The sequence below is a fragment of the Seriola aureovittata genome, chromosome 19 (genome assembly GCF_021018895.1).
Source record: "Seriola aureovittata isolate HTS-2021-v1 ecotype China chromosome 19, ASM2101889v1, whole genome shotgun sequence".
Classification (NCBI taxonomy): Eukaryota; Metazoa; Chordata; class Actinopteri; order Carangiformes; family Carangidae; genus Seriola; species Seriola aureovittata.
The window spans coordinates 10,893,887-10,906,389 of NC_079382.1; the positions used below are offsets into that span (position 1 = coordinate 10,893,887).

The 12,503-nt window shown below is 39.9% G+C and overlaps 1 protein-coding gene across 2 annotated transcripts; it reads right to left on the reverse strand.

Annotated features, from left to right (window-relative positions):
* Window positions 1-4,508: 4,508 nt before the first annotated feature.
* Window positions 4,509-11,610, reverse strand: sh3bgrl2 (SH3 domain binding glutamate-rich protein like 2). Of its 2 annotated transcripts, XM_056404494.1 has the most exons (4): window positions 11,364-11,610; window positions 7,444-7,629; window positions 5,865-5,945; window positions 4,509-5,214 (listed from the first exon to the last, which is right to left on the reverse strand). In XM_056404494.1, the coding sequence occupies exons 1-4, from the start codon at window positions 11,406-11,408 to the stop codon at window positions 5,200-5,202; spliced, it is 327 nt and encodes a 108-aa protein (XP_056260469.1). In that variant the 5' UTR covers window positions 11,409-11,610; the 3' UTR covers window positions 4,509-5,199. The 2 variants fall into 2 exon arrangements, with proteins under 2 accessions (XP_056260469.1, XP_056260470.1); XM_056404495.1 differs by lacking the exons at window positions 4,509-5,214; window positions 5,865-5,945 and adding an exon at window positions 5,956-6,286.
* Window positions 11,611-12,503: the final 893 nt, after the last annotated feature.

Consider the following 12,503-nt stretch of genomic DNA (forward strand, 5'->3'; position numbering starts at 1 on the left):
ATATTCATCAGGAAAACGCACCCACATTTAATATGATATACAATAGGAAGAGTGATTTAAGGATCAGCTGCAGAAAAATGAAGGGAAATCGTAGATCAAAATGAGAGTTGTTATGAGCAAATGTCAAGAGGTGAACTTGACCATTGACCCCTCACGCTAAACCCCACTACCTGTCCCCACCCTTTTTACACTGCACATTAAAAATATAAATGCAGAATCCAGTCCACATTCAATTCCATTATAAATATGAGCTTTGCTTTGCATTACACTGAAAATGATTTGACAGTGGCATTCTCTTGCATAATGATGTATTTGTAAAACAAATCTGAATTTGAATTTTATGTATATTATTCATTTAAATTTAATATGGTCAACCTGGTTAATATCTTTGTCATTTTTTTCACAATGTGATCCTTTGGCTTCAGAAGACCTGGAATATGCTGCAAAATAATCCAGGTCTTTATTGTCAATTTTGTAAATCATTATGAATAAGATCCTATCCTATAGGTCAGATGTACCAAACTTCAAGCTTTAAAAGGATTATTTACCCAAACCACTGAAATATCATGTTTTACAAATTACTTTCTTACCTTACAAAATGTGTTGATGCAGGTTTTTCCTCAATGGAATATCTAGAGTCGGAGACGCCGGATCTCAATCCACCCAGGTCTGTTCTTTGATGAACACTTGACTCGACAGAGCCAGTTCTTGTCCCATACCTTATTGTCTTAATGGGACTGGGCATGATAAACTAAACACTTCCCCTTACGAAACTCTGAGCAACAGTGTTTTTCTGTTCTATTCATTCAGTTCCTGTTATGGATCTTAAAATATTGCCCACCCTACACAGTCCTCCTGTTAAATGTACCATGGGAGCAAATACAAACTCTGACTCTGATTATTGTTACTGTTACTGTTGATCAATAAGCACTACCTTAGTCAAATAAATGAATACAATCAAATAAACTGCATACATGAGAAGTGGATTAAATCTGATTTAATCTGTTGGTCATCAGAACTGTTCTCTGTTTTGTTCATTTTTTTCACTGAGGGTAGTTGTTTTTTTTATATAATTAATATTATAATTATAATAATATGTTTTTTGTTCATTATAAATTCCTGGACATGTTGTTCTTTTGTTTTTTGTTCATGAGAACATGCAGTACTGCCGAGGTTCCATGGAAGATATAGCCTGCATGATGTTGCATAACTGACTTGTCTATTCAGCATTTTGAGTTGCCTGGTTCGGCCATCTGTTTGCACACATAATGAGTTTCCTAAATTAGCCTCCATATACAGTTGCATGTCTCCATCACACAAAATCACGCACGTGCTGATTTAACAAAATAACCACATCCTTAACTTCCCCTTAATGGGTTAGAAAAAATCTCTAGAAATCTAGAAAAGTGTCTTTACAGGTGACTTTATGTACAGTCATGGTGTTCATTGATGGGAATTTTGAGTTTAGTGATTGTTGGCTAAATAGAGCTTTTTTTTTTATGCCGGTAACTTTGACTTGTCAACAAAGGTGTTACTAATAACATGAATGATGGCTCTGTTCAGTTTAAGCATACTGTAGGCCACGACAGTATGGCAGCATGATAAACACTTAAAGTTACACTCATGGTGCTACTTGGAACATTTTAAATTCAGTTTTTTGTTATCTTTCTGCTGTATGTTTATTTTCCACAGCTTGAACCACACAGTAGCTGCAGTGCTTTAAAATTAAGTTTGACAGAAATCTACTTTTGAAACAACCACCTGTCTCTTACAGACTGTAAAGCAGCAGCATCTATCAGTATTATACAGACAGACCTAGAAAATACCGAGGTCTGGAGAGGACAGCATGTTAAGCACATATTGATGTCTGGGTAAATCATTACAGACACATACAGATATGCATCATTGATGGGAAAAGAACTCATCTGGGGCAAGGGGGCACTATGAGCGGCCCAACAAATAGGATGATCATGTCACAAACAAGATAATCATCTGACAAGTTGAAAGGCAAGCGTAAACAGAAATAGATCAAACATTCCGCACGCTGCTAACAACTTTCTTTTGTTGCTGTCATTTTTTTCATTTGGCAACTGTGATTGCATTACCAACATCGCCACAGCTGGCTCAGGAACAGCAGGTTCTTGCTGAAACTAACAGGTGGGAGTGACAAACATCAAACGCTCTTGCGTTACACAGAATTTAACATGAAATGTGAGTTCAGCTTCTTAGATAGAGAAGTTGTGGAAGTGGGTAAAAAAAAAAAAAAAAAAAGTTTTAACACTGATGCTCTATTTAGGATTGTCACCAGCAGAAACAGTGGAATATTAAATATATACTTTGAACGTCACAAATTATATAATTAAATATAAGATTTCTGCCACTCCTCACCTGTCCACTGCAGAGCCACTCCAGCCTATTAACTTTTTGCTCAAGATTGGTTCGTCTTTGTTGTCTCATGCTGTATACTTGTTTGTGTCCCTCTTCTAATAACCCACTGCACTATCCCACTTTTTTTTTTTTCCTCTGTCTGCTTTACTCAGATGATTGGTTTGCCATATTTAACTGCCTTTGTGTTGCCTACTGTACATCTGAGTTTGTATTTGAGTCCAACCTCTTTATCCAGTTTTTCCATCCACTGCACCTTAATCAAAGAGACGGTGAGTGTATTCAGACCCTGTGTGCATGTTAGGCCTTTATGACACCACATAAGAACACAGAGCTTTTGAACATGTGTTTCCCCAACTTTGCCTTCAGTTGGCAGTCTGGGTTTTCTGCATGGCAAAGAATAATGTGACTTTCCCACCACCACTTTAAACGGACTCTGGATTGAGCCCCTCATAAAAAGCTTTTACATTTTCAGCTGTTTATACTGACTGATCTCAAATATGCAAACAGTATGCATTGCTTTTGGAACAGTATTGCTTGAACAATAACATGCACATACAAAATACTGAGGCAAATAAACTTTTTATATCGTAATCTGCTTTGTTGTGCAAAATAAGCCGTACAGAAATGTGTCACTGAGTACAATTCTCTTGAGCCTGTTACAAACAGAAAAAAAAAGACCCAACTAACCGCAACATAGTGACAGGCAGAGAGGTGTAACATGGTACATTTAGTCAGGTTGTGGTTCAACAAACTTGTTAGTATCCATTCACAATACAGACATTACATGATTTTACAATAAATGATACAAGTCAGCGAAATAGGAATGTTGTCAGTGTCAGTGGTAACAATGTGATGTCCTGTGTGTATCCTCTCACCAGATGGCACGACACTCAGGGAAAATGGCTAGTGAGAGTGTATCTGTTTGTGTGTGCCATTCATGTGTAAACATAAAAGGAGTCAGTTAACCACCCAACCATGATGATTTAATAGGAGAGACATAAAGAGAAAACACAAAGTGTGAGCAATAAGGAGAGACACAGAATACAGATTTGAGGCCTGGACTAAGGGGCTGCCCACGATATCTCAATCTATGTTCATTTCATGATGTGTAAAACACACAGAGGGCTGTTTGCTTATACTTCAGCAGCTGTTCACTAAGTCATTTAGTGGAGGGAAGTGGAGGCACAACAGGGAAAGCTGAGGTTGGGAACTTTGCCACTTCATTATCTCAAAGCAATAATTTCTTAGATACATATCTCTTACATCTTCTTGGAGTAATCTGCGTGTGTATTCCTGTAGTCTACTACTTATGTAGCTGTCTTGATTAGAGGATAAAGCTGATAATAATCTATATTTTTTATGTTGTCAACAAATCTCACAAAGAGATCAAACAAGAACTGAGTTGCCATAGCCTGATACATCTTATTCCTCTGTGCCATAGAGCTCCACAACCTGGGCACTGTCAGTTTATATTGAGTCAATCCCACATTACACCGTTCTGTTGCCATAAATACTCAGTACTAAAGCTCCAGAGCACCAAATGTGTATTAATCCGTGGCTTAAAATAGTCCCAGCAAATGTGCTATTTACTCTTGTTTGAGTAACGTTTTCTAAAAACTACAGTGACCAGTAGATTCAGGAAAAGACTGGCACATTAAAAAAAAAAAAAAAATTATGTGTGAACCCGGTTTTTAAAGATTTACATCTTCAGTTTGAACAAGTGGGCTTGGGAGGAGATAACACATTGTTGTTTTGGTCTTTTCCCATGATTTGCAGATAATGATAAGAACATAGGACTATATTAATGCCAACCAGCTACTTCAATCAAACTGATAGTGGAATGATACTAGAACACGGTATGTTTCATCTGATGATAGTGACTATGAACTAAACATGAATGCTGGCAATGATATTACGCAGAATTACAGATATGTTTTGAGATTCTTAGCATTTGGTCTCATCTGCTTTGAGTTAAGCTGCAGTGTCACCTCTGGGAAAGCTTCCTCACTCCCACGTATGTACACACCAACCTGTGTGAGCGCACACACACACACACACACACACACACACACACACACACACACACACACACACACACACACACACACACACACCACACACACACACACACACACACACACACACACACACACACACACACACACACACACACACACACATAATGGCTAGGCCTCAGGTTGCATTAAGTGCGTCCTCTCAGCTCCCTTTCACTTAACACAGCCTTCATTAACAGCTGCTGATTGAGACACACACACACACACACACACACACACACACACACACACACACACACACACACACACACACACACACACACACACACAATACCGGTGTGTATTCAGATGGCTTGTGCTCACCTCATCATTTCTTCCCTGTCCACTGCATTGTAGACTGACCTACAGCAACTGGTCTACTGGTGCAAAAACCTGCTACATTGTCGTCTAGTTTGCACAACATTTATGCTACTTCATTTTGAAATTGTCACAGTGTGTTAAACATGGAAAGGAAACACAAATGCATCCATAATAATGTTAACCCCCTTCTTCTGTTAGTAGGCCTCTTCAGAGTCAGACTTGGAGACTTCAGTGTTGGTGGAATGTTGCTTGAACAGTTTTTAAAGACAGGGGAGGTCTTCCAGGGTGAAATCCGTGTGGGCTGAGGTTTGGCAAAATGCTGGCATCGTAGCAGGAGGATCACGGTAAAGGACCTGATGCAACAAGGACAAGGAGTGATTCAGTTTGTGTCCTCATCTTTTAAGGTTCCATGGACGTCGCACACCAGCAGTTTGATCTATGACTCTGAATCCTTGAAAGATTGGGGGGGGGGGGGGGGAACACAACAGTTAGTCTAATTATCTATTTTTTATTTATTGTATCTGCAATTTATGAAATTGAACTTTGTCTCCTTTAAGTTATTCTTTTTTTGAATGGATTTTCCGGACTAAACATTATAGCAAGATGTCCCTGCTAAACATCAGACTGAGGAACATTTCCAGACTGAATGTATCTGCATTATCCTGCTGGTTTATGCGTAATTGAATCACTTCTAACTGAGTTATCAAGGGACAGAGAAAAAGGATGCGACTAGGGGAAAATCAAATAAATGCTCCTTAGTGATTAATGGAAATGAGCCCCTTCAGTGTTTGGCAACTGCATCATCAAATGGCCCCTGTTATTTTGTATTCCTCCAAAAGCACCACTGTAGTTAAAGCTCTGACAATGAGAGAGACATTGCCATGGGAACAGACAAGGCCGCTGATTCTAGATGTACTCACATCTCCTTTTTCTATCAAAAAAAGCTGCTAAACATCAAATGTTTCAGAGGCAACTTGCAGAAAGCAGAGCTGCTGATCCAGCACTGGAGATGGTGCGGTGTTTAGTCTTTGAGCAAGTTGGGCGGCAGCACGGCTTTTAACAGACACAGCAGTGTACTTGTATGTATATACTTTCACTCACTTTCACTGACGGTTGGGAAGTGAGCCCAAGGAATGCAAACACAGTGTTGTTCTCCTTCGACTCGAAGAAGTCCTCATAGTCCTGAGGGGGAAAGGACAAAAAAATAAAAAAATGAGGATGTTGAGTGTTACATAATCTCTAGGCTGTAAATTTAAAAGATTGTTGTAAACATCCCTGCCAAACCGTCCTTCCACTGCTGCTTTTAATATAGTTCAATGACTGTGACATTGCAGAGTAATGTTGGATTACCTTGGCCAGTGAGAGTGACGAGAGGCAAAGCAGATAATCTGCCCCATCCATGAAACTGGATTACGACAGGATTACAGAGTAGTGTGCAATCAGTGGAGGACATAAACTGGCAAGCTTCGCATTTGGATAGAACCCGTTGAGAGAAACTTGAGAAAACTGTAAGTGAACTCGCTCTAGAGGACAGGCAGAAAATGTTTCTTCATTTGAAAAGACAACAAAAATTCAATGAATTTGCACAAAGACCTTTTAGACTTCAGGCATAAATGTTGAAACAATCAGAACATTTGGCGTAAACATACTCAAAAATGTTAAGTGTCTTATGTACACTTCCGTCTGATATTAGTCATGCCTTCACTTCCTTTTATTCTAACTTCTACTGTATACTTCTCATGCTCCAGTAGACAGTGTGCTGGTGCTTACTACACAAAAAAAGTCTGCTGCAGTGAAGGTTCCCAAGAGCACAGTGGCCTCTTCCTAGAGCTGGCCACAGAACTGAGCAATTGGGGGAGAAGGTTCTTAGTAACTGAGGTGACTGAGAAGTCGATGGTGTTTATGGCATAGTGGCCAGACCGGATGCTCTCCTCATAGAAACCCACATGAAAACTGCTTGGAGTTTGCAAAAAATATACCTAAGGACTCTCAGACTGTGAGAAACAAGATTCTGTGGTCTGATGAAACCAAGATTGAACTGTTTTGCCTCAATTCTAAGCTTCATGTCTAGAGGAAACCAAGCACCCGCTCATTACCATCCCAACGGGTGGTGGCAGCATCATGCTGTAAGGGTGTTTTTCAGCGACGGGGACTGGGAGACTGGTCAGGGTTGAGGCAACTGAGCAAAGTACAGAGATATTCTTAATGAAAACCTGGTCCAGAGCACTCAGGGCCTCAGACTGGGCCAAAGGTTAAACTTCCAATAGGACAATGACCCAAAGCACAGAGGCAAGATAACACAGGAGTGCCTTAGGGACAACTCTTTGACTGTCCTTGAGTGGTCCAGCCTTGACTTCAACCCTAACCTAAAAATCGCTCTCCACTGACAGTCTCCGTCCATCCAGACAGAGATTGAGAGAATCTGCAGAGAAGAACGGCAGAAAATCCCCAAATCCAGGTGTGCAAACTCAGCTTGTCGCATCATACCCAAGAAGACTTGGCTAAAATCTGCCAAAGGTTCTTCAACTAAGTACTGAGTAAAGTCTGAATACTTTCTGAATGCACTGTATACAATGCATTTAGGGGCGGAACAATAAAAACTCAGATGTGCAAGAAACAACACTATCTGCGAGTATGCAGCACTACCTGCTCATTACAAACATTACAAAGTCCATCATACCCCACAGTAGCGATCCTCATTGAAGATCTGTGGAGGCAGCGGGTTGCCTTTCTCTGGCTTCTTGTCCCGGGGTATGTTGCGGTACATCCATAACCTCTGCTCCTCCAGCATGGTGATGTCAATTTCCTGGAAGCTGATTCGATTGGCCTCCAGGAAACCGACTACAGCCTGTTGATGCTTTTTAACCTGGGTCGGTAGAAAAGGAATAAATGAAGAACAAGATGGAGGAGGGTTGGTTTGGGAGAGGCAGAGAGGTGGTACATTGAAAATAAATCAGAAAAAGAGAAATGACAAGGATGCAGCTACAGCCTACTAAAGTGAACAAATGTACATTTACATAAAGTGCAGGTGGACGATGTGTGTGTGTGGCATGCCCTCTGTCTCTGTATACTGCTCTTGGGTGTTTAATACACTCCTGTAATGACAACTTGTAAGCTGACACCCATCGAGCCAGAGGCAGCACACACACACACACACACACACACACACACACACACACACACACACACACACAACACACACACACACACACACACACAAACACACACACACACACACACACACACACAAACACACACACACACACACACTTGGTAATAGGGACATTAAGGATGATTATTGATTAGTGAAGGAGATTAGGTTTGAAAAGATTCTTTTCCTTCAGTATGTCTTGAACCTACATCAATACACTTTACTAGACTTAAGAGAAGGGCATAGGCTGTGATGATTATTATTTTTCAATGCATCTATACATTGCCGTTAATCATTCTATCCTAAAAGGTACATTGTGTTGCAAGTGCATTTACAGTAAGAAGGAACCCCATACTAAAAGGTATGCAGTCAGCTTTCCCAGCTGTGGTCTATGGGATGGATGCAACAGCTCCCGGTGGTATTGTCCTATGTCCTCTGGGACAAAATGTCTCTGTTTGTGTGTGAGTGAAACTGCATGACAGTGTTTGTGAATTCTGTGAAAAAAATAAAAATAAAAAAATAAATCCAAGGATAATTTTAGAAGTCAGAAAACTCCCACGGTAGGTCGTAAACACGCATTAGACACAGTTCAAATGCCTTGGACTTGTAACTGCGAGTGTTTGAGTGCACAATATTTATTTGGTGTTCTGATTAACATCTAGCTTGTGCTATTAATAAAATCTAAGTTTTTCGTCAGACATCCATGTTTTTTTACTTGCAACAGCATCTATTTTGTATATTCATTCATTCTATTTCATCTCTATTTTTGCCTCCATTGTGAAAACTAACGCAGTCCTGTGGTGACTCAGATGCTTGAACATTCATTAGCATCACAAAAACCTGATTACACATTGTGAACAAATATGAACAGGGGCATTTATTCTGTGGTTGAATATAATCATTGAATGATGTCTCCCCTGTGTGCTTATGTGCATTTATACAGTACATGTGCGTGTGTGCCCATTATTTTAGGGATGCTGAGCGCCACAATGGAGCTATTGTTTTACCTTACAGACAGTGAGGGATTGTTCTGGACAGTCAGTTATTGACACCCACACCCAGATAAAACAGCTTTATCTTGAAACCCACAAAAAAAGTAAATCAATTACAAGAATACTGACTGTCTTTACAGAGAAACGTGCCCGTTTGTTCTGGTCGTACGGAGCCACTGTTAGTGTCTAGTCTGAGACAATACTGCATGTCACACTGCTGGTTAACGACATAGTATAAATGACTGGGTCTTCCTCTGAGCTGAGAGTCAGGCAGCGTGGCTCTAAATAATGAAGGAGGTGCCCCCTGCGAGTGTGAGTGAGAGTGTGTGTCAGGGGATGGATGGGTCCAGATTTGTGTGTGAGTGTGTGTGCATGTAGGATTAAAAACAAACACACACTCAAATGACAGTATATGAGTATATGCATGCATTGCTTGAGAGCGCTTTCTGAAATGCAGGGATTAGCTCAGGGTTAAGAGAGAACTAATCCTTTAGACACAGGCAGAAAGAGACAGGGAGAAGAAGTGGGGGTTTGGGGTTTGGGGGGGGGCTTGTGACAGAAACAAATAATCAAAAATGAATAAATCACATCTGTCCTAAAAAACGGAGGATGACAATCGTTTGGGTATTTCACCATTTATTAGATCAGTTTATGTGAGGATATGTAGTTGTGATCATTTTTAATAATTAAAACCAACATTCGTAATGATCATTGGGCAAATATGAATTATCAAATGTAAAATTTGATGGGACTGAACTCGACACACATCTATTGAGGAGTGGGGGATAACCTAATTTGCACTTCATTCATTCTGTGCAGATGATTTCCGCCCCACTAATCTGCTGTTGCAAAGCTGTGAACTGCTCATTTTATGGAGACTTCTGATGATCACTTTTCCCTCGAGTCCTGCATTTGTCTCACCTGTGTGCTTTCCCAGATTCCACCTCCTGCCCTCACTTTCTCTAACACTGTCTTCCTCCATCTCCATCTCACACTAGTAGGCATACTTTTTTTTTTTCCCTTTCTACACACGCACACACACACACACACATCCACTTCACTTTATATCAGTGGAGGGATCCAGCCTCACCTCTCCTCTTTATTCAATCACTTGTAACTCAATTCAAAAGCATTCAAAGCGAATTACATTCACATGAGCTCGACACTCACATAACTGACCCAAATGGTGGAACTATTCAAGCGTGTGTGAATGTGCTTTGTGTGTGTGTGTGTGTGTGTGTGTGTGTGTGTGTGTGTGTGTGTGTGTGTGTGTGTGTGTGTGTGTGTGAGAGAGAGAGTTTGCTTGTGTTTTCAATGTATGTGTCAACGGGTTATAAATAACTCCTTTAGTAAACACGCAAAGATTGTGCTGCCCTCTTCCACTAAGAGGGAGCATGATAAAATAAATATATTACTCATTTGTACCATTACCTAAGTCTTTAAGCATTCGAGCAAGAGTGTTGTTTGATGATTTTCTGCTCAATCTCAGTATCAGCTGGACTCTCCCTATGGCATGAGCCTTGTTGTTTGCCAAGAGGCACTATAAGACTGGAGCTGCACCTAATATTTTCATTGCAGATTCATATCTTGTTTCAATGTCTTTTTTGATGTATCCGTTATTTCTTAAGTTAAAGAAATGTCAGTAAATAATAACAGGTAGAAATCACAATGTTCCAGAGACAAAATGACTCAGCCCAACCAAGACCAAATCCCAAACATATTTCATTTATGACAAAAAAAAAAATGAAATGCATGATGCACAATGAAAGCATCAAATCCTCACATCTGAGAAGCTGAAACCAGAGAATGCTTAATTTAATATTTGGCAACTTTCTGCCGATTGACTAGTTAATCATTTCAGCAGCCCTAAAGAACCACAGTAGGCTACATGTCCCGTCCAATCAAGTATACTGACATAAATCAGTCTTATTGAGATTAAGCCTGGCCGCAGGATGCTGCTGCTCAGATGTGGGAGCCCCTCCCTAGAATTACTCAGGGCTTGAACAAGTTGAAAGGAACATCTCTCAAAAAGGTTCAGTGATGTTGTTCCAGAAGCCAGGAAACTGTTGTTTAAAACATGTAAGAATAAAGCGAGGGCAGCTCCTGAGCTTCCCGAGGTTTACACTTTCAACATGTCCTGAGGGAATGTAGATGGACTATGGCTTGTTTGCAAATCAAACACGTACGTTGTTTCTGCCTATAGGAGGGAGAACTTTTACAAGAATTTGCCATATATTCAGCTCCTGCACCTTTAAAGCCCAGGTGAGGGTTGCAACCAAGACTGTAACACCAATAGGAATATTAAACACAATCCTGGTTGTGAAGTGCAAATTCAAAAGGCTGAACTGAAACCAGACCACAGACCACAGAACAGATAGAAAACGACCTATTAAACTCCTGCATTTTGTCTACGCACCTGTCAACTTGGTAACACGTCTGATTACAATCAACACTCACCGCGACAGAGCCAGTTGAGGAGGCGATGTAAACCTTGATGACCATTTTAATCCCAAATAAATGTCAGGCGATCGACAACAAACTGTTTGGTGGCAGCGAGCGAGTCCGGTTTGTTCCCCAGGATACGACTGAGGAATTTGGAGTAGTACAGACTGCGCTTCAGTTGAGAAAACACACGCGTCTCCAGCATTTATACCGAGCTATGATAATGTAAAACAGCGTGCGCTCCTACCGACTGTGGAGCTCAGCCGCTCTCCTCCTCGCTGCACTGATGCTACACATAACACTAAACACTGGGCTTCCGGCCCGAACCTTTCATAATAAAAACAATACAGTAAAACTGCATAGGTTTTTTTCTAGAGGGCATTTAATTGGAAACCTCCGGAAACTTATTCGGATCCAAATTAATTTAGATTTATTTAGTTGCTCGTTTTGCTTTTGGGAAACAAAAATTGAAGTGCGCTTTTCTAAACAAACTATTGCAATTACGTGAATTACAATGACATTGATAAAAATTTGCCTATGTATCAAATGAGTGTTGATCGCTATGTATATTTTGATACAGATCTGGATCTAGATGGAGATTAAAATGCAGATTAAAAATGTCTGACCGTTTTCTATTATTATACAAAAGAAGGTCGTGGTTATGGCGTTTTGTTTCTATGCTCATGTGCTTTCGTCTTGCAACACATTTTTATTGCTGACAATAAAAGAAATGACAGACTTTATATGTGCATAGATCATTTGTGTTATAAGCGAAAGCAAATTTCAATATCTGTTGTATAGCATGAGTAAAAAAACATACCACCAGCAGTGGATGTTCCAAATTTTGTGACAACTGTATGCCACATGTCAGATAGCACATGTTTTTCATAACATAAACCTCAAACACCAGCTAATATTTGGTCGATATGGCATGACAATTCAATACATTTTCCATTATCATATGAAAATCAAATGTTTGACATAGCATATTGCTACCCATTTAAGATAAGTATCTAGACATTCAATCTATAGGTTACTATTCTTTTAATTTGCATTTTTACTGTTTTGGAGCAATTTTTATTATTTAAAAATATTTTTAATGCATTATGCCCAGCACTTTGAATTGTCTTTTTGTATGTAATGTTGTACATTACA